At 44.4% G+C, this 27504-nt stretch overlaps 2 protein-coding genes across 5 annotated transcripts in view; both read left to right on the forward strand.

Annotated features, from left to right (window-relative positions):
* The window catches only part of ZC3H7A (zinc finger CCCH-type containing 7A), a 37645-nt gene extending 22381 nt beyond the window's left edge, over positions 1 to 15264 (forward strand). The window contains exons 14-23 of the mRNA XM_052636159.1: positions 3196 to 3392; positions 3667 to 3767; positions 4419 to 4600; positions 5008 to 5084; positions 6131 to 6264; positions 6666 to 6771; positions 9404 to 9512; positions 11222 to 11355; positions 13139 to 13302; positions 14402 to 15264. Coding sequence (XP_052492119.1) covers positions 3196 to 3392; positions 3667 to 3767; positions 4419 to 4600; positions 5008 to 5084; positions 6131 to 6264; positions 6666 to 6771; positions 9404 to 9512; positions 11222 to 11355; positions 13139 to 13302; positions 14402 to 14591 — 1394 coding nt within the window. The 3' untranslated portion in view covers positions 14592 to 15264. The remainder of the gene's footprint in view (positions 1 to 3195; positions 3393 to 3666; positions 3768 to 4418; positions 4601 to 5007; positions 5085 to 6130; positions 6265 to 6665; positions 6772 to 9403; positions 9513 to 11221; positions 11356 to 13138; positions 13303 to 14401) is intronic.
* Positions 15265 to 23184: 7920 nt separating this feature from the next.
* The window catches only part of TXNDC11 (thioredoxin domain containing 11), a 58624-nt gene continuing 54304 nt past the window's right edge, over positions 23185 to 27504 (forward strand). For 3 of the 4 annotated variants that reach the window (XM_052636161.1, XM_052636162.1, XM_052636163.1), the window contains exon 1: positions 23385 to 23512. In XM_052636161.1, coding sequence (XP_052492121.1) covers positions 23430 to 23512 — 83 coding nt within the window. In that variant the 5' untranslated portion in view covers positions 23385 to 23429. Of the gene's footprint in view, positions 23513 to 27504 lie in introns of all 4 variants that reach the window. The other variant, XM_052636160.1, reaches the window with a different exon arrangement.

Genomic DNA, 27504 nt, shown 5'->3' on the forward strand with positions numbered 1-27504 from the left:
TATGTGCTATAATTACTTAATTGGTGTACCATGGCCTGAGAAACAATTTGCTACTTTTATTGCGATAGCCCCAGTATTACTGTTACTAAAAATGTTTAGAGTTAACAGCAAATTCCTTGGTTTGAAAGATTAGTATTTTTTTGTATTACTTTTACCTTTGCTTTCAATTTGCTGTCCAGTGGGTGTTTAATAGTTATTTATTGAAATAGGGGTTTCACCAGGTTTTAAACAAAGAACTGTCTCAAACTTTGGGTTTTCTGACATAGTCTAAGCAGAATCAGAACACTGAACTAAGGCTTTGATAATGTCACTCTTGTAATATATTTTTGAGAGAAACATAGTGTTTTCATTTTGTCAGACCGCTCCACCTAAATGAGCTTTCAGTCAATTAAGTTGCTCAGTCATGTCTGACTGTGCCACCCCATGGACTGCAGCACGCTAGGCTTCCCTGCCCATCACCAGCTCCTGGAGTTTGCTCAAACTCATGTGCATTGAGTTGGTAATGCCATCCAACCATCCCAACCTCTGTTGTCCACTTTTCCTTCTGCCTTCAATCCTTTCCAGCATCAGGGTCTTTTGCAGTGAGTCAGTTCTTCACATCAGGTGGCCAAAGTTTTGGAGCTTCAGCTACAGCATCATTCCTTCCAATGAATATTCAGGAAATGAGCTTTGAATGTCCATAAATGATAGAATGGGAAAGACTAGAGATCTCTTCAAGAAAATTAGAGATACCAAGGGAACATTTCATGCAAAGATGGGCTCAATAAAGGACAGAAATGGTAGGGACCTAACAGAAGCAGAAGATATTAAGAAGAGGTGGCAAGAATACACAGAAGAACTGTACAAAAAAGATCTTCACAACCCAGATAATCACGATGGTGTGATCACTCACCTAGAGCCAGACATCCTGGAATATGAAGTCAAATGGACCTGAGGAAGCATCACTATGAACAAAGCTAGTGGAGGTGGTGGAATTCCAGTGGAGCTCTTTCAAATCCTGAAAGATGATGCTGTGAAAGTGCTGCACTCAGTTTGCCAGCAAATGTGGAAAACTCAGCAGTGGCCACAGGACTGGAAAAGGTCAGTTTTCATTCCATTCCCAAAGAAAGGCAATGCCAAAGAATGCTCAAACTACCGCACAGTTGCACTCAACTCACACGCTAGTAAAGTCATACTCAAAATTCTCCAAGCCAGGTTTTAGCAATAGGTGAACCGTGAACTTCCAGATGTTCAAGCTGGTTTTAGAAAAGGCAGAGGAACCAGAGATCAAATTGCCAACATCCACTGGATCATTGAAAAAGCAAGAGAGTTCTAGAAAAACATCTATTTCTGCTTTTTCAACTATGCCAAAGCCTTTGACTGTGTGGATCACAAGAAACTGTGGAAAATTCTGAAAGAGATGGGCATACCAGACCACCTGACCTGCCTCTTGAGAAATCTGTATGTAGGTCAGGAAGCAACAGTTAGAATTGGACATGGAACAACAGACTGGTTCCAAATAGGAAAAGGAGTATGTCAAGGCTGTATATTGTCACCCTGCTTATTTACCTTATATGCAGAGTACATCATGAGAAACGCTGGGCTGGAAGAAGCACAAGCTGGCATCAAGATTTCTGGGAGAAATATCAATAACCTCAGATATGCAGGTGACACCACCCTTATGGCAGAAAGTGAAGAAGAACTAAAGAGCCTCTTGATGAAAGTGAAAGAGGAGAGCCTAAAAGTTGGCTTAAAGCTCAACATTCAGAAAACAAAGATTATGGCATCTGGCCCCATCACTTCATGGCAAATAGATGGAGAAACATTGGAAACAGTGGCTGACTTTATTTTGGGGGGCTCCAAAATCACTGCAGATGGTGATTGCAGCCTTGAAATTAAAAGACGCTTACTCCTTGGGAGAAAAGTTATAACCAACCTAGACAGCATATTAAAAAGCAGAGACATTACTTTGCCAACAAAGGTCCATCTAGTCAAGGCTATGGTTTTTCTAGTGGTCATGTATGGATGCGAGAGTTGGACTGTGAAGAAGGCTGAGCGCCAAAGAATTGATGCTTTTGAACTGTGGTGTTGGAGAAGACTCTTGAGAGTCCCTTGGACTGCAAGGAGATCCACCCAGTCCATTCTAAAGGAGATCAGTCCTGGGTGTTCATTGGAAGGACTGGTGTTGAAGCTGAAACTCCAATCCTTTGACCACCTGATGCAAAGAGCTGATTCATTTGAAAAGACCCTGATGCTGGGAAAGATTGAAGGTGGGGGAAAGGGATGACACAGAATGAGGTGGTTGGATGGCATCACTGACTCAATGGACATGAGTTTGAGTGAACTCCGGGAGTTGGTGATGGACAGGGAGACCTGGCGTGCTGCAGTCCATGGGGTTGCAAGGAGTTGGACACGACTGAGTGACTGAACTGAACTGAAATGATTTTTTAAACTTAGTGGTGAACATGCAAACATCAGGGCTTTTTTTGCCCTGTCTGAAATAAAAGTAATTTAGAATTGTGCTGCTGTTTTTTTTGTTTTTTTGTTTTAAGAGTTAATACCATTGGGACTTCTCTGGTGGCTCAGATGGTAAAGAATCTCCCTGCGATGTGGGAGACCCAGGTTCAATCCTGGGTCGAGAAGATCCCCTGGAGAAGGGGATGTCTACCCACTCCGGTATTCTTGCCTGGAGAATTCCATGAGCCTGGCAGGCTACAGTCCACGGGGTTGCAAAGAGTCAGACACAACTGAGCAACTAACACTTCCATGCTTTCAATACACCATTCCTGCATAGTAATATGTGTATCCTTGAATTGTTAGAAAAATTTAAACAATGCACTTAGTGTGTTTAATATTCATTGGCTTTGAAACCACAATGGCCCATGTTTTAAATGTCTTTTAATTCCCTGTCTCCCCCCTACTTTTTTTTATAAGATTTTGTTTGAAAATGTATTTTTTTTTTTCCTTTTTCAGAGGATAGTTACTTTACAATGTTGTGTTAGTTTCTGCTTTACAGCAAAGTGAATCAGCCACACTTATACATATATCCCCTCTTCCTTGGATTTTCCTCCCATTTAGGTCACCACAGAACATTGAGTAGAATTCCCTGTGCTACACAGTCGGTTGTCATTAATTATGTTTTATTCATATTAGTATACGCATGCCAATCCCAATCTCCCAATCCATCCCACCTCTGTTAATTTCCTGTCTTTCTAGATGTTGCCGCTGAGGAGGAATGTAGATATTCAGGCCACTGCACATTTGCTTATTGCCAGGAGGAGATAGATGTCTGGACGCTGGAGCGGAAGGGGGCGTTCAGCAGAGAGGCTTTCTTCGGTGGCAATGGAAAGATCAGCTTTACCGTATTCAAATTGTTCCAGGAGCATCTTGGAGAATTTATATTCCTTTGTGAGGTACCGTCTCCAAGTCTTCTTTCAACTGTGAAACAGATAGTGGTTTCTGACCCAGAAGTATCAAGTGCTTAGCTCTGGTCCTGCTGTTTGCTAAAGCATTTGCTTAGCAATGGTAGCTACTATTACTATCCAAAAGAATAACATTAAGACGTCCTATTTGCCGAGTGTTAATTGACATATGCTTGTAATATGTAAGTATGAATGTCATCAGCATCACACAAAAGTTATCATCTTGTATTACATTTTTATGATAATTCTTCTCTGTCTGTTTCAGAAATGTTTTGATCATAAGCCTAGAATGATAAGTAAAAGAAACAAAGATAATTCTACTTCTTGTTCTCATCCAGTTACAAAGCATGAATTTGAAGACAATAAGTATGTTGGTATTTTCTAATATTTTTAGTGACAAAATTAATCCTCTTTTTAGATCCAAATAAAACCAGAGTAGTATCTTCCCAGGTGTTCCCTTCTCTTTTTGTTGTTGTTTTGAAAGATGGTGACTATTTTTATAAGACTAATGGGTTTTGCTGAGAACTTTAAAATGAATTATTAAGATTTAATACAGAAAAGCAATACGGTTTATAGCTTCTCATGACATGGATTTAGGTATTTTAATGTAGCCTAAGATAATTATCCTCTCCTCTCCCCAGTTAATCCTACAGTTGCATACAGTGATTTGCTTTTTTTTCTGAAAGAGATTTAAAATGTATTTTCAGTCTAGAATTTTACATTTTGTATGTGTATATGGGCTTCCTTGTTGCTCAGATGGTAAAAAAAATCCACCTGTAATGCAGGAGACGTGGGTTTGATCCCTGGATGGGGAAGGTCTGCTGGAGAAGGGAATGACAACCCACTGTAGTATTCTTGCCTGAGAATCCCATGGATAGGAGCCTGGGGGGCTACAGTTCATGGGCTCGCAAAGAGTCAGACGTGACTGAGCGGTTAAGCACACACACACGAGTATATACATTTTTTTTAAAAGCTATGGTGGAACAGTAGTAAAATGTTGCTCCATTTTCCTCTTAGGTGCCTTGTCCACATTTTGCGAGAGACAACAGTAAAGTATTCCAAAATACGTTCTTTTCATGGCCAGTGTCAGCTTGATTTATGCCGACATGAGGTTCGATATGGCTGTTTAAGGGAAGATGAATGCTTTTATGCACATAGTCTTGTAGAATTGAAAGTCTGGATATTGCAAAATGAAACAGGTAGGTTTGTGCAAGATTGAGACAAGTCCCCTCAAGAGCAGTCGGGGTTTACGAAATGGTATTGAAGACTTTTCCCCATAATCTGGTGTGGCAGCACTGTAGATTTTATCTTGAGTCTTAAACCTGAGTTGCTTCATGTTTAGAGTGGCCTGTTTTGAATGTGGTCTCATATAAGTAATTCCTGATATAAGTTCATGTATGCAGTACGGATCCGTGAGGAAGAAAGATTCTTCGGAAGGCACCAAGAGCTGTATTTATAAAGATTCCATTTCAAAAGAGTAGTATGATATTCATCCTTGGTGACAGATTATGCCAAATGGGGGTAAAGAATTGAGTCTGACTGTGCCTAGACAGGTGGCCTGGTATTGCGTAAAGAACTTTAAACAAAAGTCTTCGGCATTTTTCAGGCATCTCACATGATGATATTGCCCAGGAATCTAAACGATATTGGCAAAATTTGGAAGCAAATGTACCTGGAGCTCAGGTATGCTTTTCCTTTATCCTTTCTGCATTTGGGATCTTTTCTGGAATGGCCTGATGGATGTTAGTAGTTGCCAGATGCAGTTTATACTTCCATATAATCCAGTAACCTGCTTGAGTTTTCTTGAGTTTATTGAGTTAAGTGGGAAAAAAAAATTGCGTAAATGTGAAAAAAAATTTTCTGAATTTTAGTTGATTATCATTAAAATAAAAAACCAAAAAACTAGGTATCTCATAGTACCTGCCAGGAATACAGGTTAGGGAATTCCCTTGTGGTCCAGTGGTTAGGACCCTGTGATTCCACTGCAGGGGCCATCGGTTTGATCCCTGGTCAGGAAACTAAGATCCTGCATAGCCAAAGAAGAAAAGAATATAGGGTACAATTTTCTCTAATTATTTTATCTTTTGGCCACACCACATAGCATGTAAGATCTTAGTGCCCCAACCAGGGATTGAATCCACATCCCCTGCAGTAGAAAGCACAGAGTCCTGACTACTGGACTCTCAGGGAAGTTCTAGGATACAGTTTTCTTATTTAGTTTATTTATTTATTTTTTCATTATAAATAAGTTCTTTATTATGAGTTTATATTGTGCTTGATACATGAAACACATTTCATTTAAAATATTTAAAATAAGTCTTGCTTCTTATTTAGTTTATTTGGCAGAACAGATGGGGTCTTGGGCTGTGGGGATCCTTGGAGGAGGGGAGGTAGACCATGTAGTTTTGCTTACCACTCAGCCAGACTGCTTTATCCAACCATCTTCCTTCCCTTCTCCCCACAAATCCTAAACATTAACACCAGAGCTGGCTTTGATAAATTGAGGTTTGGCATCTGTAATCTACTTTCATCATATTCTCTTATATTTGGGTAGAGAACTGGAGATTTAGTTATCAGATCGTATATACAGTGGTCAAATCATCAGACCAGATAAGAACAGAAGTTGTGTGCTATTAAAAACATAATAGCACACAGTTGTGCATGGCGAATGAATGTGTTCTCAGAAAATGGTTTTCTGTTAATTAAAACTGATCTCTTAATTACTTAAGGTACTTGGCAATCAAATAATGCCTGGATCCCTTAATATGAAGATAAAATTTGTATGTGCTCAGTGTCTGAGAAATGGCCAAGTCATTGAACCAGACAAAAACAGAAAATATTGCAGTGCAAAAGCAAGGCATTCGTAAGTAATGTGTGTGTGCAAATAGTGCCTGTTTCTCTTCATGGGCGTAAAACCGTACATATAAGAAAAAAGATTAAGGCTGTGAGGAGAGCAAAGGAAAGTAGACAATTTAGGAGTAATTGCAAACCAAAAGGAAAGAGACTTTTAGGATTTAGTAGCTAAGAATTCAACAAAATTCAATAGTATTTTTCCTGTATTTTACCATTTCCTTGTTTAGGATTCATAGGGAATGTCTGTTTATAAATATCAACAGGAAGTGAAATGACAGAATCATAAGGCATTTCTTTTAGAAGGGTTGAAAAAAAAATCTCTGGTCCCTTGGGTACAGACTTTGTACCTGCCCCTTTATATTATGCCTTTGCCAGTGTGTTTTTGTTTTTTCTGAACTCCATTTTTCTTAGGTGGACCAAAGATCGTCGTGCGATGAGAGTGATGTCTATTGAACGTAAGAAGTGGATGAACATCCGTCCTCTTCCCACAAAGAAACAAATGCCTTTACAGTTTGATGTACATACGTAATTTTTAAGCCACTTTTTTTTTATTAGGCATTTCAAATCATTAGAAAGTAGTAGTAATTCGGATGGAAACTGGTACCCTTTAAATAATGCTCGTCATGTTACTGAAATCTAAGTGGTCCTTTCGTTTTCCTTCCCCTTTTGTGTGTGTGGCTCTGGCGCAGTTTTTAGGTTGATTGGAATGAGTTACTTAGGAGACATAGAAAATGAACTAGAGAAAAGTGATGGTCTAGACTCAGCTTATTTTCCAGATGAATGACTGTGAGCAAATGGGAGAGAATTTCATTGATTCCTCAGCTTTGCTATCAAACCCAAGACTTTCTGTATTATTAACTCTGTTGATGAGTTTTTGGTGTTTTTTTTTTTTTTATCACGCCTATTTCTTTCACTGAAGCAATGGATGCTCGCTAAAGGATACCTAATGTTACAGGATTTTCTGGAAGTAACCCAAGGGTGGAGAAGGAAATGGCAACCCACTCCAGTATTCTTGCCTGGAGAACCCCAGGGACAGAGGAGCCTGTGGGCTGCCGTCTCTGGGGTCGCGCAGAGTCGGACATGACTAAAGCGACTTAGCAGTAGCAGCAGCAACCCAAGGGAAAAATGCTTCCTGCTGGAGCAACATGTTCCCCCAAAGCCCTTAGATCGGGAACATCAAACTGACTTACAAGGTGGCACATTTCGTCTTGGTCCCTCTGGTCCCCTACGTGGTCGTCTGGGCAAAGCTTGGAACTGGCCTGACTTTCTTGTGCACGAGAGAGGGTCTGGTGGGGTTATGCCTGAGCTCAGGTGAGGAGCGCTTTCTGCCCCAGTGGAGGAAACATGGGGAGAGTCTTCTGCCCAGAGCAGCAGTGCAGATGGACTGCAGAGTCTCCACTAACGCGGCTCCTTCTCCAAACTGCCAAGGAGTTGAGGAAGAGGCAGGTTCATTTCCCATCACCCAGGGCACCTTGCAGTCTGTGAAACTCAACACAGGTTACAAGGCCAGTCTTTGAGGGAGGTGATGTGTTTGTGTTTATCCACTGTGGTTTCAGCCTCATAGATACGGGTGATTTATTAGTGGGCTATAATAAGAGAGGAGGAAGGCTTATTAGAACCAGTGATTATCTTGTGCTTCAGTAGATAGTGGAGATTATAGACGTACTCCTTAAAATTTTCCCAAGACAAAGACGACCGGGAACAGTTCTAACTCATGAGGCAGCTGCCTAGAACCACTGATGATTCTCTCATTGCAGATGCGGGTTCTACACCGCGTTTACAGGAACACATTTCCTCTGTTTCCCTACCCCACCAGATATTGCTAAGGGGTCCTTTTTCTAAAAGAAGAAATAACACTCTGCGTGCGTGTATGTGTGTAGGCAGTGTGGTGAGGTGGAGAGAGGATGGGCTTCAGGGTCTGCCCGAAGGGCCAGTAAGTTAGCCTCAGTTTGCTCATCTGTAAATGGGAATCATTGCATGGAAGATATGTGAGATGGTGGTGTGTAAAAACCCAGCACAGAGCGGCCTTCTCCTTTATCTTCTCTTCTCCCTGCTCCTTATCACTGAGCTTTGAAAGACAATAATCAGTGTCTACCCAGTAATACATAAGTACTTCCGGGGGCTTGAATGGGAAAAGAATATAAGAAAATCCATCACAAGAATGTTTTGGTGACTTGACTTCCTGCAAAAAAATTGTAAAGGGGTTGGGGGGTCCCTGACTTTCGTTCAGGAGAGGAAAGGAGCAGTGTTTAGTGTTAACCGCTTCTTGATTTTTGGTGAAAGTCAATGCTAAGCATTTACTGTTATGTAAACTACTACATAGAGCCAGCTCTGTTGAAACACGGATAAACTAAGACAAGCTAACAATGAATTGTGCTAGGATTTATGCTCCATAAAGACAAGTACATTGATGATATTTACGAATGTGCTGTTGGTGACAGTGGTATTCCTAGTTCTTAATAGTCACAGGTCTTAGGGAAATCTGTTCTGCTGACTGCTATCATTTTATTTTTCCTACCAGTATCACTGTTTTTACTCTGTAAAGTAAAAATGCAAATAACCACAAGAGGTATTACTTGAATGCTGTATAACTGGATGGCCTGGTTAGTGGAATAATTGTCTTCTGACACTGCAGACCTAGTGAATGATGGCTGAGATTAGCTGCCAGTGTCGGTGAGAAGTAAACGTCGGAGGTTTTCTCTGACCTTGTTTATTGGAGGCGTCTGCAGTTTCTTTCCTGCTTCCCAAGTGCTGACAAGGAGGTATCCTGGGTGTCAGGCAGAGGAGAGTAGGATATGTCATATTGAGGGGGCCAGAGACTTGCACTACAGAGATAAAGTGCTCTGTTGTGTTAAAAGCAGATAACTCTGAATAAGTGAATCTGTTGACATTTTCTCATAAGAAAATGTTCCATATTCCAGTTCCATACTTAGGCTCTTTTGAAAAGTTTTGAGACAGAAAGCTTGATATCATCTCATGTCTTTGGGGCTTATAGTCAATTTGAATAGGAGCAAATTAATCTCATTTAAAAATTATATTACTCAGCATTAGCATGGATAATATTTATTTCGCTTACATGTAAAAATTAGGCAGTTTTACTCATTGTACTCTGTCTTAAAGCATATTCATGTATTTTTTTTTTAATACAGCTGTGCAATCATATTGCTTCTGGGAAAAAATGTCAGTACATTGGAAACTGTTCCTTTGCTCACAGTCCTGAGGAACGAGAAGTGTGGACCTACATGAAGGAGAACGGGAGTAAGTTGATGATTAAACATGGCCTTGACACCCACGGAATCCAGCTCGCCTGGAAGTCTCTTTCCTCCCTGTAAATTGCCAGCTTACAGGGAACACAGAAGGCAGTCTGTGCTCTAAGCCATTATCTCATTTTATCAGTGAAGCAGAGTCTGACCACCAGTCATGTTTGCTTAGGTCAAATTTGGATACAAAAACATAGGTCAGCATCCTCTGATGACATAGGCATGTCCCTGAGTCACTGTCTGGGGAAGTTCAGTCCTTCCATGAGTGCTCGGGTTAGATCACCTGCTCCTGGTGTGAAGAGTCACTCCTGAATTTATCAGGTTGGAACTGGAGGTTTCTTCCGGGAACTCTTATGGGTAGAACAGGCCCAGATGCAAAGGCCCAAGGAGAGAATGATTGTCTTGGTCAAGCATCAGTTTTACTGTGAGAGCCTTGGAAAGAAGCCTCAGGCAACCTTTCACTTCTGACCAGAAAAGGTTTTGCTACCAGTATCATTGTTCTTCAGTTTTAAGTAAACTGATCAAAATTTATGGATGGCTTGAGATCTGCAATCTGGGGATTACAAGAATCAAGTGGATTTAAGCACATCACCTATTGTATTTTAGCCATGTAAACATTCAGTGACTTGTGTGAGTGGGACTCCTTGCTTGGAGTGAGGACTTGATATCCTGAAGGTATCCTTGCAAATCAGGGCTCTTGCAGCAATTCCTGCTACCACTGGCCTGAAGGAAGAAGGATTTCCTATTGTATCTCTAATCTTAGCTGGAGGTATATTGTTAGAAACACTTGAGCAGACAGTAGAGCCGGGTTTTGACCAGATCCTCATTTCCAGCTTTATTATTTTTTAACTCAGTGCCTCTCAGCTGGGGATGAATTTTGCCACCCACACCCCTCTCCCCTTGGGGACAGTTGGTAGCGTCTGGACCTTTTTTATTGTTATGACTTGTGGGGCAGTGCTACTGGCAGCTGGTGGGCAGAGGCCAGGGAGATTGTTAAACATCGTACAGTGCACAAGGCTTATCCAGCAGCAAAGAATTATCTGGCTCAGCACACAGGTGGTGCTGAGGCCAAGAAACCTTAGTTTTATCAGTGGATGCTAATGCCGGATACACGTGTTCCTACTGTGAGAAGCAGCTTGCAGCCACAGCCCCGGACCTGGTCATCACTGTGCTGCTGTAAATCGCACCCCTGCGTGTCAGTCCTCTGGGACAGTAGCTGGACTGACGGGGCCCCATCAGGGCCAGAATCTTGGTTCCTGTAGTAGGTTCCTCACCTTTCTCAGTAAACAGTGAGGAGCTGTGTAAGTTGCCTGTGTGTTTACAGCACTGATAACGAGTATTTGACGTGGGCCGTTGTGAAGCTGTGGCTTTCCTTTTCAGCAATGCCCTTGAAATGGCTTCTGAACCAGGGAAGTCTTGGGTTTCTGAATTTTAAACACCCACAAGGTGTCTTGCAAATGCAGAGAGGAGTTCATCAGTCTTGAAAACTAATGTTTGTCTGTGCCCTAATGGACCTGAATTTGGTTCTTACCCTGAGCGTCTGGAACTGGCCCATCTCTCGTGTCTAATACATAATCTTATCTCTGTTTGCCTCTTGATTTTCTTTTGAAAATTATGCTGACTTATGCAAAAAGAGTGCACGCTCTTGTGTGTATTTAAATGATGTTTTTAAATATTTGCCACTGAAAGGAGTTCATTTTTCTTTAGTACAAGATATGGAGCAGTTTTATGAACTCTGGCTAAAGAGCCAAAAAAACGAGAAAAGCGATGATGCAGCCAGTCAGTCCAGCAAAGAGAATGGAAAGCAAATCCACATGCCGACGGATTACGCGGAAGTTACTGTAAGTACCGCAGGTTGGTGCCCTTGCCTGTGCTTCCAGGCCTTTTCTTTCCCACCTTCTCCCAAACCTGGCTCCCTCGCTCCCAGCTGGCCTGCCCGCCTCCCGGTGTCTTCATCTTCTCTTTGCGCTGGCTCCGCACTGTAAGTCTAAGCCTCTCTGTCCTAAAAACTCCTTTCCTGCCTCCTTTTTCTGACTCTGGAAGCAGGAGCTGGTGAGTCACTGGCCTGAGATCCTGGGTAGCTTACGGAATGCCTCTGTGAGGGAGACGCAAAGCATGATGAGCCTGCGGGTGTATCCCAGTGCTGGGCCATGCAGGTGCTCAGGAATGGAGGGTTCCCCACCCCCAGGCCCTCCTTGTTTCTGGATGGGATGCTGTGCAGCACGTGGGATCTTGGTTCCCCAGCTGAGGATTGAACCCATGCCCCCTGCGTTGGAGTCTTAACCACTAGAACATCAGGGAAGTGCCCACCCTGCCCCAAGTCCTCGTGTTCCCTTACCATCCTGCTGCAGTCTGGCCTGTCTCTGGGTTCCACCCCAGACATAAGGCACCTGTGGTGTTTCACTGCGCTAGCCTTAACATTTTTCAGAAAAGTAAAGGGGTTAATATAGAGAGTATCTTGAGCTGACCATCCCAAGTCAACTGATGTTAACAGTTTGCCGTGTTTGCTTCCGTTAGGTAAATAAAATATCACAGATGAGGTTGGAACCCCAACTGTCACCCTTCCCAGAGGGACCAGATCCAGTGTGTCTTTTTCCAGGCCGTGTCTCCATATCTTGGACTGTCTAATCCTAATCTGTAGTTCTGCCCAGCGTGGTTTTTTAAACTGACACAGATGTACACGTTAACTCTGCTCCTTGTTTCCAGTTTTGGTTTTTTGGCCTCTTTCTGAATTGAATCAGTCAGACCCGGGTCAGGGACGTGTCTCTGCTCATGATAAGCCCTGTGGACTGTGCCCTCTCTGCCCGGGCTCAGCGCCGATTGCCTCGCCACCTTAAGTACTCCTGGGGTTTCCAGAGCAGGGTCACCCCAACTTTCTGGGTCGTGAGAGTCACCTGTCTCTGTGAGCCTCTTCTCTCTGCCCCCTTGCCCCCACCCTGCGGCACCGCCTAGCACGTGAGATCCTGGTTCCTCTGCCAGGGATCAAACCCGCATCCCTTGCATTGGAAGCATGGAGTCATAGCCACTGCACTGCCAGGGAAGTTCCTCTGTAAACCTGTTCTTACCCAGCATCACACAGGGTTGACCCAGGGCGCTTGGGAAGTACTGTTCAAACACCGCACGCTTGCATCTGTGGCAGCACAGGGTTCCTAATACAGTTCGTGGGTCTGTGCCCCCGGGGTGGTGTCTTCCCAGCATGGGTACTTCCCTGGCCCCTGGCACACGTCCTGGCCCGCAGTAAGGGGTCAGTTCATGTGCAGGAGTGGAGTTGCTGCTCCTTGTTCTTGCACAGCAGGCGAGCCCTGGGCTTTCGCATCCTCTCTGATTTTCCTCATGGTGTTTATCCTCCCCGGGACCCTGGTTTGAACCTGGCCCCCCATCCTCCCGACAGACTCCCTTGTTGGCACACCAGCTTCTTGCCAGAGTGCCTGGACCCCTGGCCCAGCTCATTGTCCCGGCTCTCTACTTCCTGTGTGCTGGGGGGACCCTCGGCCCATCTCTCCCAGCTACCCCCGCTGGACGGGCTCCCCAAGAATAGAGTGTAGGCCTTAGGTGGACTTTTTAGTCAATCTGGGCCCCCCCGGACAGCAGCTGCTGACACGACACGTCTTCCTTGCACTGCAGGTGGACTTTCACTGCTGGATGTGTGGGAAGAACTGCAACAGTGAGAAGCAGTGGCAGGGCCACATCTCCTCCGAGAAGCACAAAGAGAAGGTCTTCCACACTGAGGACGACCAGTACTGCTGGCAGCACCGCTTTCCAACGGGGTATTTTAGTATTTGTGATAGGTACGTGGGTCTCTGCAGCTTCCCATGTGAACTCTGCTGGTCTGGCTTGAATGCCACAGTCATTGTATCAGTAGACATGGTGCAGGCTAAATCACTTCGGTTGACAGACTCTGTGTGACCCCATGGACTGTAGCCCTCCAGCTCCTGTGTCCATGGGATTCTCTAGGCAAGAATACTGGAGTGGGTTGCCATTTCCTTCTTCAGGAGATCTTCCTGACCCAGGGATCGAACCCACATCACTCACCTCTCCTGCACTGGCAGGCAGGTTCTTTGCCACTGAGAGCTACCTGGGATGCAGTGGACAGGGTACCTGGGTGGCAAAGTCTTCTAATCCTGGATGTTGGCATCTGAGCTCAGAGTTTTAGTTGCTCCTTGAACATTTCCTTCACTCACCTGCGTTACCTGAAAAGACTCCTAGTTTGCCCGCACTGGAGTGAAACATCTTAAGATAACCAAACAGGGAAGTAAGTTCATTCAGGCTTGCCCAGATGATCTCTGAGCTGGCAGTGAGGATTCTCTGACTCTTCACAACCATCTTTTCGTAGTAGATGTTCATCACTTTTGAAACTGCCTTTGAATTATATTCCAAGTGTCAGTCTGGAACTTTCTCAGGTCAGATGGAAATAGTATTAATAGTATCACTCTTTTAAGTATAGCTAGAAAATTTTTCAGTGAAAAGCTAGGCAATTTTGAATTGCTCCTTATTTTGTTGTTGGCCATTTCTGTTTGATTTCCCAGTTTAGATCCATGTGATACGTAGAATTATTGAAGATTACTTTCTACTTCCGGTCCCCCCTGATTTTCTTTCTACTGCATCAGGAAGGAGTAGAGTGTTTTTTTTTTTCCCAGCAATCAATGTTTTTCATTAAGTAGTACATTTAAATAGTTTAAAGTACTCATTTCTCTATTCTAGATGCCAAGACAGTAAAATACTCATTTTTATTATACTCTAATATGAAAGTATTAAAAATACTCATTTTTCTAGGATTATGAGTTTGAGCTAAAAGTTGAACACAAACCATAAAGGTAGTGAAGAGCACATTTTAAAGATTGTTGTAAACAACGGGTGGACACTTACCAAGCTGACTTGTCCTAACAGGTATATGAATGGTACCTGCACGGAAGGAAGCAGCTGTAAATTTGCACACGGCAATGCTGAACTTCATGAATGGGAAGAGAGAAGAGACGCCCTAAAGATGAAGCTCAACAAAGCACGGAAAGATCACTTAATTGCCCCCAATGATAATGACTTTGGAAAATATAGTTTTTTGTTTAAAGATTTAAACTAATATGCTGGCTTTTATGTATGTTACGTAATCAGGGCATTGACCAGAAAAATTGAAAGTGTTCTAAGGCACGTAGCAGAGGAGCTGCAGGTTTTCTGCTTGTATTGGCGTCTCTCGTCCCTCCTGAGCAGCAACCCACAGTAGGTAGGAAAACGGGCTGTTGGACAGGTCTGGCCAGGCTCTTAGGGCGTCACATGGCGAAGTGACCGCTACTGGTTGCCATCTGTTGAACGGACATTTGGATGAATTGTGTTCGGGAAGAGGTGATGTCTAGGACGACTCCTTGAGTTGGTCCTTCAGATAAGAACCACGATGGTGAGAGAGAAACACTGTACTAGGATCAGAACACATGATGGATGAAATTCTTCACGCGTTTTTAAGAGGAACGAATTTGTCTAATGAAGTTCGCTACTTATCTGTACGTAGGTTGCTAAAAAGGATTTTCTTAACTCAGATTTTAAGCCAAATAACCATTTAACACTAGTATATGTTAAATGGGGTATTTTTCTGTATTTGTATGTTTCACTATAATAAGGGAACTGAGGATAATGTGCATTGAGACTATTTTGAAAAATAATCAGTTGACTCATTTTATTTCTTGGTCTTTTGCTGTTTAAATGATGATTTTGAAAGATTAAACTTGTACTGTTGGTATTGTGTAGTGTATGGACCAATATTGCCTGTAATAAAGATTTTATATATAGATGTCTTTCATTTTGTGGTATGGTCCTTGCCTCACAAAGAATTGTTAAAACTGGGTCCTAAAATCACAAGGTTAGATCTTTTTTTTTCTGGCCACTCCATGCAGCTTGTGGGATCCCAGTTCCCCAACCAGCGATCGAACCTGGGCCCTTGGCAGTGGAAACATGAAATCCTAACCATTGGATCACCAGGGAATTCCCTAGATTTTTAAAAAACACTTTTCTTTAAGCAATTAATGACAAAGTAAATTAGAGGGACATGGCAGCAACTGCCATTCTGTCCCACTCTCCTGCGATTCGGGTTGCTAAAAGGCTTCTCTTATTGACCGACATGCTAACCCCTCTAGCAGCTCTTCTGTGTTTCATTCAGATGAACACTCAGCAAGGGGACACATGGTCAGCTAGGACGTGGGCTGTGGGACTCCGCAGAGATAGCCGTCTAGCGAGATGCGCTCGATAGGGTCGTTGTGGTTTTTGAAAGACCGCTGAAGATGTGGTCAGCACAGAGACAAAGGCACTGTTGTTCTGCTAAGTCTCCCTAGTCTGACGGCCTTCATGATGTTTTTCTTCTCCATCCTTCCAGACTTCTTTTGTGCTCTTTCCAGGGAGAATAGATGTTAAAAAAAGATATCTCTGCTGTTCTGTTTCAACCTGCAGTTTAAAAAGCTGGTTGTTCTAACCTTGGAAACCTAGGCTTGAAACCTAGTTTGGAATCCTCTGACTGGTCAAGAGGAGAATTTTTTTGATTTTCACACCCCACGTCAAAATTTTCTGTGCCTTGGCTCTCTCGCAGTTCTCTGTGCTCTGAACCATCTTTGCAGTAAATCCCACTTCTGCCTAAGTCATCCAGTTTGTTGCTCTGGTTTCCACCTAAGAACCCTGCAGGCCACAGCCTTGGTCTCAGCACCAGGATTTAGTCGTTCAGTCACTAAGTTGTATCTGACTCTGCGACCCCATGGACTGCAGCGCACCAGGCTCCCCTGTCCTTCACTGTCTGAAGGAGTTTGCCCAGAATCATGTCTACTGAGTTGGTGATGCTCTCTAACCATCTCACCCTCCGCTGGCCCCTTCTCTTTTGACTTTCTTTTACAGCATCAAGGTTTTTGCCAGTGAGTCAGCTTTTTGCATCAGGAGGCCAAAATACTGAAGCTTCAGCGTCCGTCCTTCCAGCATCAGTGAATATTCAGCATCAGGAAATCAGTCTAATTACTCCATGATGAAGTCACATCCCCAACCCAGAAATGAAGAGAAGAGAGTAGTATTCGGGTGAGGAGAGGGAAGGAAAATAAGGTATAAAAGAGCAAAACTGCAATATTAACTGCATTGGAAACTAATAAATCGATGTGTCTCCTTGGACAGGTTGATCTGCCTATCTCCTCCAGAGTGGATTTTTTGTTTGTTTCAATGTTTAACAAATGGAGATACAATTTAAAAAACCCCAAATGTTACCATTTTAAAGTAGAAATCCATGGTTTTAGTAGAATCCAAATGTGCTACAATCGCCACAATGAAAAAGTATTTTACTCCCTGAAAATAAAACCCACACCCTAGTGTACCTGCTCCCCCTGCTTTTCAAGCTGTAGGTGACCACTAATCTGCTTTCCTTATTTAAAAAAAAATTTATTTATTTGGCTGTGCCAGGTTGTGCCACGTGGGATCTAGGTTCCCTGATCAGGGATTGAACCCAGGCCCCCTGCATCTTGAGCTCAGAGCCTTGTCTAGGGTTGTCCTAGACAAGGACAGGGCAGTCCCTAATCTGCTTTCTGCCTGTGCTGGACATTGCATGTAAGTGGAATTATAGAATATGTGGCCTTTTCTGACTGGCTTCTTTTACTGAGTGTAATGTTTAAGAGGGCAGCAGAGGATAAGATGATTGGACGGTATCACTGACGCAATGGACATGAGTTTGAGCAAACTCCGGGAAATAGTGAAGGACAGGGAAGCCTGGCGTGCTGCAGTCTGTGGAGGGCATGACTTAGTGACTGAACAGTAAGTGTTTTCAAGGTTCATCTACACTGTAGCATGTTATCAGTATTTCATTCCTTTTAACTGCTGAATAATCCTTCATTGTGCAGATCTGTTAGGTTTTGTTTACCCATTCCTCTGGTGATGGGCATTCAGCTTGTTTCCTCCTTCAGGCTCCTGTGAATAGGAACATTCATGTGTAAGTTGTGTTGGCCACAATGAGCTGGGCCCATCAGTCCTGAAGAGGTGTTGGGAGGTGGCAGGTAGATTTTCCTCTGCCCAGTTCTCCCACCTGTGTTGGACGTGCCTGGACAGTAGGCCGGGGCTGGAAGTGCTCACCCCTCTCCATCATCCTCAACCTTCCTGGGTCTGCTCTTTGAGGGCTGTTTGCCTTTGACTGAGTTCCAGTGATCCCCACTGGGAAACCGAAGGACTGCATGTTAGTGTGGGTTCAAACACTCCTTAGTTGACCTGCAGAGATGAGCATATGGATTTTCTGTCAGTACTTACTGCAAGGGAACAAGGAGTGCCAATTTATGGAAAGCCAACTCTTTGATCTTGATATAAAGTCTCCAAGAAACCGCACTTGTCCAGCTTTACCTAGTAGGCTCAGGGTGTAGGCTCCCTCCTGCATTACCTGCCAACCTGTACCTTGTCAGGCACATCCTGTTTAGTAAATACTTCGAGGCTTTAAAAATTAACAAGCAAAAAAAAAAATCATCAAGCATTAGATGTTTCATATACACACACACATAAATACATGTCTCTGGTAGCTCAGCAGTAAAGAATCTGCCTGCAGTGCAGGAGACGGGTTCAATCCCTGGGTCAGGAAGATTCCCCCCAAAAAGGATATGGCAACCCACTCCAGTATTCTTGCCTGGGACATCCCAAGGACAGGGGAGCCTGGAAGGCTATCCATGAGGTCGCAGAGTCAGACATGACTTAGAGACACCAAACAACAACAACAAATGTATACATGTTATATACATGTATATAAGTATATGTGTGCATATATATATATACTCACACATACATACATATACATACAATGGAATATTAACTCAGCCATACAAAAGTGAAATTTGTAGCAACTTGGATGGACCACAGAATATTATACTTAGTGAAATAAATCAGAAAAAGACACTATATGATATCCATTATAGGTAGAATCTAAAAAGATAATACAAATGAACCTGTATACAAAATACAAACAGATTCACAAACAGAAAACAAATTTATGGTTACTGAAGGAGAGATGGAGGGACAAATTAGGAGTATGGGATCAACAGATACAAACTACTATACATAGATTGGCAACAAGGATTTACTATACCTTCTACATAGTACAGGGAATTACTGAATATCTTGTAATTACTATACCTTGTATATAGCACAGGGAATTACCTAATATCATGTAATAACTTATAATGGAACATAATCCACAAAACACACTGTGCTGTACATCTGAAACTAACACAATATTGTAAATCAACTATACTTCAATTTTTAAAAAATTTTGTTGAAACTACAGGATATAAAATAATGGGCTTTCTTGTGCAAGAAACAGTGACAGAATACCAAACCAGAGACTCAGATTTAAGGAAGCTGATGAAGGGACAAAGTAGAATAAAATATTTGAAGCAAGTGATAGCATTGCTTTCTGAGTTACCATAGTAACACACTTTTTAAAATAACCAAATTTGGCTTAGAAACAATAGTAACGAGACAGTTTAAAAGAGAATTATACAATTTTGAGCAGGGGGAAAGTTATGATTATTTGCACACACACAGAAAGAGCTCTAATTTTAAAAAAAATTAACAAGTCATTATTTCTCCCCAATTCTAAGACAGGATTAATACCTGGGAAAAACATATGTCCCAGGTGGCATGGTGGTTAAGAATCAGCCTGCCAACATGGAGACAAAAGAGATGTGGGTTTGATCTCAGGGTTGGGAAGATCCCCTGGAGGAGGAAATGGCCACTCACTCCAGTATTCTTGACTGGAAAATTCCATGGGCAGAGGAGCCTGGCAGGCTACAGTCCATGGGGTCACAAAGAGTCAGACACAACTGAGCACGCGCACAAAAAAAGAAACACATGGAATCTTCTCCCTGGCCCTATGCAAACGCCACCACCCTGATCACGGTATGAACAGTGACCGCGAAAGCACAGATACTAGCTGATGTGGACTAGTTAGGGCTGCCATGATTTAATGACTGAATAAGAACAAACCGTGAAGAGCAGTGCAGCCTGACCCAGATGGCCTGGTGTCATCTGAAATGAATTTCCCATTGTCCATCATTGCCGGAGCAGCAATGTCTGGAAACAGAGGAGTAAAGGAAACATACGTTGGTCTCCTGGCTTGTAAGACACCGCCCTGCACTGCCATAAGATATAGTGGGTCTCATGAAATAGCCCAGAGGCAACAAAAGCACTTTGAACTTTATAAAGGCCTGTGCAAAAGACAGGTGTCTTATGAAAGAGTAGGGTGGATTCTGCCCTGTTGGCCTACAGTGAATGAGTACCCATGACTTTGGACCGTATTTGTTCTTGTTAGCAATATACTGTGTTAACTCAGATCTAAACAAATTAAGAGAACTAGAAATGGTAAATAAAGTTAACATCTTTTAAAAAACTAGAAATGCATTTAAAAAATTTTTCTCAGCTTCTTCCAACAATATTATACAAAACAATAATATAACACTGGCTTTGTAGTAGATTAAAAAAAGAGCAATAATAGCATTAAAATGGAAGGAAGAAATGGAGCTATATTGGAGCAGTTTCTGTATTTTACTGGAATTAAGTTAGTGTAAATCTGAAGTAGATTCAGAAAAAAATGTATACTGTAATCTCTGAAGGGCTTCCCTGATGGCTCAGATGGTAAAGAATCTGCCTGCAATGGGGGAGACCCAGGTTTGATTTCTAGGTCAGGAAGATCCCCTGGAGAAGAGAATGGCTACCTACTACAGTATCCTCGCCTAGAGAATTCCACAGACAGAAGAGCATTGTGGGCTACAGTCAGTGGGGTCACAGAAAGTTGGACACGACTGAGCAACTAACACACAATCCCTAAAGGCCGCCGCTAAGAATATAAACTGAAAAAATAAGTTTTAAATCAGTAAAGGAATTAACAGTGTTTTAGAAAAGAGCCACTTAACATAAAGGAAGGAAGCAAAGAGAGAAAAAAAAAAAAGGGGGATTGTGAGAGGAGATACTTCCCTGGTGGTCCAGTGGCTAAGACTCTGCACTTTCAATCCAGGAGGGCCAGGTTCCATCCCTGGTCAGGGAACTATATCCCACATGCTGCAACTAAGGTCTGGTGCAGCCAAAAAAAACAGTATTAAAAAAAAAAGATGAGATATACAAACCAAAGTACACAATGGCATACAAACATGAGCTACCAACATGTGGAGCCTCCATGGTTAACAAACTGAATGCTCTGGGCCACTTAGGAAGGTGGCCATTCCTAGAGCCCTTTCAGTTCAGTTCAGTCGCTCAGTCGTCCGACTCTTTGCGACCCCATAAACCGCAGCACGCCAGGCCTCCCTGTCCATCACCAACTCCCGGAGTTTACCCAGACTCACGTCCATCGAGTCAGTGATGCCATCCAGCCATCTCATCCTCTGTCATCCCCTTCTCCTCCTGCCCCCAATCCCTTCCAGCATCAGGGTCTTTTCCAATGAGTCAACTCTTCACATGAGGTGGCCAAAGTACTGGAGTTTCAGCTTTAGCATCATTCCTTCCAAAGAACACCCAGGACTGATCTCCTTCAGAATGGACTGGTTGGATCTCCTTGCAGGCCAAGGGACTCTCAAGAGTCTTCTCTAACACCACAGTTCAAAAGCATCAATTCTTCGGCGCTCAGCCTTCTTCACAGTTCAACTCTCACATCCATACATGACCACTGGAAAAATCATAGCCTTGACTAGACGGACCTTTGTTGGCCAAGTAATGTCTCTGCTTTTGAATATGCTATCTAGGTTGGTCATAACTTTCCTTCCAAGGAGTAAACGTCTTTTAATTTCATGGCTGCAATCACCATCTGCAGTGATTTTTGAGCCCCCAAAAATAAAGTCTGACACTGTTTCCACTGTTTCTCCATCTATTTCCCATGAAGTGATGGGACCGGATGCCATGACCTTCGTTTTCTGAATACTGAGCTTTAAGCCAACTTTTTCACTCTCCTCTTTCATTTTCATCAAGAGGCTCTTTAGTTCTTCTTCACTTTCTGCCATAAGGGTGGTGTCATCTGCATATCTGAGGTTATTGATATTTCTCCTGGCAATCTTGATTCCAGCTTGTGCTTCTTCCAGCCCAGCATTTCTCATGATGTACTCTGCATAGAAGTTAAATAAGCAGGGTGGCAATATACAGCCTTGACATACTCCTTTTCCTATTTGGAACCAGTCTGTTGTTCCATGTCCAGTTCTAACTGTTGCTTCCTGACCTGCATACAGATTTCTCAAGAGGCAGATCAGGTGGTCTGGTATGCCCATCTCTCTCAGAATTTTCCACAGTTTCTTGTGATCCACACAGTCAAAGGCTTTGGCATAGTCAGTAAAGGCCCTTTACCTCCCTGGAAACCTTGCACTGGGGTTAGCACACTGGCTTGTGGCATAGGTGACTTCTTATCTTCTGTTTTTTTTTTTTTTCTTGTTTTTTTTTTGTTTTTTGTTTTTGTGTGGTATCATACTGCCTTAGTTCTCTCTGCGTTTTATTTACCTGGTTTGTAGTTACTGACAGCGGAAGTCTAGTCTAGATCTTTGGCCCCAGCTGTTGGGTAATTAGGGACATTCTCTTAGCTCCAGGCACACGTGTCCCAGGTAAACAATCCCAGTCACTCTCAAATCATATTTCATCCTTCTCTGACTTGTCCTTTTTAATCACAAAAACTTATTTAGAAGTGACCTAACATTTAGAACATTTGGAGCTCCCCCTGTGGCTCAGCTGGTAAATAATCCGCCTGCAATGAGGGGAGACCTGGGTTCGATCCCTCGGTTGGGAAGATCCCCTGGAGAAGGGAAAGGTTACCCACTCCAGTATCCTGGCCTGGAGAATTCAAAGGGCTGCATAGTCCATGGGGTCGCAAAGAGTCGGACACAGCTGAGCGACTTTCACTTTCATTAACATTTAGAGTCAGAAAGTATTTAAGAGTTGGCAGAGGATCGCTCGAGCGGCTTGTTAACCATATTGCTTTCGAGTCTACTCCCCTAATGCCTCGTGGACGCGGTCAAGAGGCTTTTCCAAGCCTCGGTTTTCCGATCTCTAAAGTGAGTACAGGATGCACAGACCGTTTTCCCAGGGCCGTGGTGTAGGGACGTGATACCGTGGCGCACAGCACTTCACTGTGCAGGAAATGGACACTGGGAGAGAACAGTCCCTAAGACTTTAGCACTCACTATTGGCCCAGCAGTTTCCATCGAGGACTTCAGTTAACCTTCAAAGCATCTCTGTGAGGTTAGTACTGACGCCAATGCAGTTCCACAGGTGTGTCCCAGACACGACTGCTGTCACCATTACAGCTGTTTTAAGCTCCCGGAGCCAGGCGGTGACTTTCCGCCGCCCGGGGCTGCTTTAGGGCAGCGCTGGGTTGAACCCGCAGTAAGAGGAGCCGGACACCTAGCCGCGGTGCCTGCGCAGACTCAGTGGACGGACGGACGTAAGCGGGTCGAGCACGTGGCAACAGCGGCGTGCGCGCAGACTCCAGGGACGGGGCGGGGGGGGGCCTGTGGGACGAACACGCCTCCGCGGCGGCGCTGCTAGGGGGTGGGGCCGCGCAGACGCCACGAGCGAGGGGTGTGGCCCTCCGGGGGCGGGGCTTCCGAGTGGTGTCCGGCTCCGCCCTCTGCCCGGAGGGGGCGGGAGCCGCGGCGGCGGCGGGGCTGACGTGGAGGCTCGGGGTTAGCGGGCGCGGCGAGCTGCGGGATTGGGGAGCGACGGGCTGGCCCGGGCCGGGCCTTCGGGCCCTTGGCGGCGGCGGCGGCGGTATAAAGCCGGCGACGGGGAGCATGTAATGTCGGAATGCGGAGGCCGCGGCGGCGGCAGCAGCAGCAGCGACGACGCCGAGGACGAGGGCGGCGGCGGCGGCGGCCCCGCGGGCTCCGGCTCCCTCAGCCCGGCCCCGGCTGCGTCCTCGGAGGGCCGGCTCCGCCGCGGCTTGCGCGGCGCCTCTCTCATGGCGCGCCGGCGGCCCGAGCTGCTCTGCGGGGCTGTGGCGCTCGGCTGCGCGCTGCTCCTCGCCCTCAAGTTTACCTGCAGGTGAGGCGGCCCGCATCCCACGCCGGCGCCCCTGGGCCGGGCCGGCGGCGCGTGGCCGGCTTGGGAGCCTCAGAGTCGAGGGTCGAAGCGGTCTCCGGAAGTCGGGCCTGACTTTGCCCTGGCCGGTGGACTTGACCCTGCGGCATGAGGCCCTGCCCGCCGCTTTCCCTTTTCGCCGGCCAGCGAGCCCTTAGGCGAGGCTCTGAGGTGCTGCCCGGCGCCCTTCCTACCATTTCATACCAGGAAAGGTGGGCCAGGTTCTGATGTGCTTGTCACCTGTTGGGATTTCTTGGGGATGCACCCGTCACTTTTGCCCATCCTGTAGGACCCTTATTTATCACCCATTTTATTTCCCTATGCCTCGGGTAGGCGTAGAAGACCATTAGCGTCCCGGACGTTGAGAATTCATGCACTCATGGATCTAACGATTATTTATCCGTACCTACTGTATGCGGACGGCTCTTCGAGGGTGTGTGATGAATATCAGAAGTCCCTGTTCTCAGTAAACGAGTAACCTTAACGTGATCTTAAAGGGTTTCATTAAGTGCTGCGCAGGAATAGAAGCAATGAGGGTGGGGCCCTAAAGACTTTCCCGGGGAACTACATAGGAGAATCACCCAAGAAGGGGAAGGGGCCAGCACTGGGGAGGTCCGGGGGGAAATGTCCAGGGTTAAGGAAACGGCAGGTGCAAAGGTCCTGGGACTGGACAAGACTGGTGGACTGGTGTTTTCCTGAAACTGGAAGAAAGGCCTGAGTAGGCTGGAGCTAGTGGGTGGGGTGGGGGAAGGAAAGACAGTTAATGTGTCTTGCTTTGGAAAAGGACACAAGTACAAATTTTGCTTTATGTTTTAGTGTGTCTAGTGTGTTTTCGTATTTTGGTGTGTCTACAGTGTGTCTCCTGGGACTCCAGTTTATTTATAAGTTTGTGGTGCCACTGACTGGCATAGCGGCCACTGGGAAGATTTCAACTTGGAACATTTTTATGGAGTCTGTTTAGGACAATATATGACCCCTGTTGTCAAAGAGATGTCAAAAGATTGGAGATTTTAGTGGAAAGAAGAAATTATAATAATTATTGCTGATGAATTAGGAGATGGGGATTGACATATACACGCTGTTGCTGCTGCTAAGTCGCTTCAGTCGTGTCCGGCTCTGTGCCCACCAGGCTCCGCAGTCCCTGGGATTCTCCAGGCAAGAACACTGGAGCGGGTTGCCATGTCCTTCTCCAATGCAGGAAAGTGAAAAGTGAAAGTGAAGTCGCTCAGTCGTGTCTGACTTTTAGCGACCCCATGGACTGCAGCCTACCAGGCTCCTCCGTCCATGGGATTTTCCAGGCAAGAGTACTGAAGTGGGGTGCCATTGCCTTCTCCAGTATATACGCTAATATGTATAAAATAGATAATAATGAGAACCTGTTGTATAGTACAGAAAACTCAACATAATGCTCTCTGTTGACCTAAATGAAAGGGAAATCCAAAAAGGAGGGGATCTTGGATACATATGAGCTTCCCAGGTGGCTCAGTGGTAAAGAATCCACCTGCCAGTGCAAGAGATGCAGGAGATATGGGTTTGATCCCTGGATCGGGAAGATCCCCTGGAGAAGGAAATGGCAACCCACTTCAGTATTCTTTTCTGGAAAATCTATGGACAGAGGAGCCTCGAGGGCTGCAGTGCATGGGGTCGCAGAGAGTTGGACATGACTGAGCATATGTACACACACATGGAAGTATATGTATGGCTGATCCACTTCGCTGTATAGCAGAAACTAACACAACATTGTAAAACAACTATACCCCTAATTGAAAAAAAGTCATATAGTAAAAAAACAAAACTAAACAAAAAACCTTATTGAGCGTTTGCCATTGTGCCAGGTGCAGCCTGCCAGCTGGGTTTCTCAGCCTTGGTACTGTTGATATTTTGACTCAGATAAATCTTGTGGTAGCGGGCTGCCCTGTACATTCTGAGGTGTTCAGCGGCATCCCTAGCCTCTGCTTACTACCTGCTCTTACCCCCCACCCCCCACAATGTGACAGTAAGAAATGTCTCCAGGTCATACCTGATGTCCTCTGGGGGACGGAGTCACCTGTTTGAGAACTACAGATTCCATGAATGCATTTATCTATTTAACACGTGACCTGAGAGCCTGTTATGGATCACTTAAGTCACCAAGCAAAGTCTGGAGAGAGATACACACACATACACACACACACACACACACATATACATATTCTTACTCTTCCAGTTTACACACGAAGGAGTGGAGCTTTGGCCATGTTGCAAAACTTGCCCCAATTCACTTCCACCTGATAAGTGGCTGAGCTGGAGTTTGAATCCTTTATTGTCAGAAACCAGGCTCTTAACTGTGTTCTTTGTCACGTCCTACACAAGGGAATTACACAAAGTATTTTACAAGGTAGAATACGAAAGCGTGGTATTCGAGTTCAGATGAGGAAGAGAGGTTCTCCTCCAAGGGTGGAGAGCTTACTTGCATCAGTTTGTCCATTTATAGCAATAAAATGTGGTGTTTTCTCTGAGACAACAAGACTTAGTAGATATGAAAGTCCTTTGAGATTTCAGGAAGAAGTGTAAATCCAGTTAATGGAGCAGGCTGAGCAAGATCCCACCTGCTTGAGCCAGGGAGAATGAGCCAGTGAACAGCCTGTTTGCCTGTCCAGCTTCTTTCTGTGCCACAAATTTGACGGTCTTTTAATAGACTCAAATTGATTTTTTAATAATCTCCTTTGATTGAATGGTGTCATGATACTACTTTATTGTTCTACAACTGACTCTGACATTTCTGCTGCTCTTTTCCTATTTTGCTTTTAAGATGTTGTGTTTTAATGAAGACAGAGGCTTAAAGAGTAGAATTTTTTTTTAAGTTATTTTTTATTAATAGCTCCAGACCTGAAATAAGACAATCCCCTTTAGTGTCTTATTGCTTATTTTTTAAAAAAGAAAAAAGGTTGATTTGGGGTTGAAACACTATTAATAATTAGTTGTGCATTTCTGAGCACTTAATCTCTGTCCTAGCTGCCTTTCTATGCATTGAATGTCCATGACTTCATCCTTTCCTTTTACCCTGCTTTGTGGGTGTGTTTTTGTGGGGAAAAAGTTATAAGTATGTCTTTGGGTGTCTGTCTTTGTTATCTCTGTTGTTCAGTTGCTCCGTCATCTCTGACTTTTTGGGACCCCGTGGACTGCAGCACGCCCGGCTTCCCTGTCCCCCATTATCTCTCTATGTATATATATTCATTTTGCTTTATTTTGTTTTGTAAGCTCAAACCTGCCTCAGACCCTCTTTGGAAGGAGGTGTAGAGCATGATTCTGGTATAGAAATTGGGAGTTGCGACAGGACTTCCTTGTTTGCAACCAGCTGTTTTGAGTTTTTTGGTACCTGAGACTTTGGCTTCAAAGCTGCAGGAAATCTTTAATCTCCGTATGGTTTCTCAAAAACAGTAGCTAATTTTAGGAGTTAAATGGCAACTCATGAATGCTTCTGTTGGGGCAGACGCATATGAGTTTCTCTGCCCCGGCTGTGTTTGCTTTTTGACAGGCCACGGGCTTGTCTGGCTCGTTTACTTGAGGAGCTGGCTCATCAACAGTACTAGGTTGATGATTGTCCTTTGATTTGCCACAGACCTGCATTTTCCCTCCTTTACGTATTTAACTCTTACCACCAAATTTGAAGAGTAGAAAAATAATGCCTCCAAAGACTTTTGGACTTGTCAGAATGTGTCAGCTTGCCTCAGGGCCTTCCCTCTGGGTGACTGCCTTCCTGTCACTCATGTCTCCACCCCATGGAGGAGCTTCCAGGTGCCCTGCCACATTTCTGTGTTGACTTCTCCAGCGAGCGTGATCATTTTGTATGGTTTTATGTCTGTTTACAGGTTTGCTTGTTTGCATGTCTTCTTTCCTGAGAAAGGAAGCCCCTTGAGAACAGGTCCCTTAGTTCCTATACAGCAGTGCCTGAAGCACAGTGACATTTGCTCAGT

Source organism: Budorcas taxicolor, chromosome 2 (assembly GCF_023091745.1).
Source record: "Budorcas taxicolor isolate Tak-1 chromosome 2, Takin1.1, whole genome shotgun sequence".
In the NCBI taxonomy this organism is placed as follows: domain Eukaryota; kingdom Metazoa; phylum Chordata; class Mammalia; order Artiodactyla; family Bovidae; genus Budorcas; species Budorcas taxicolor.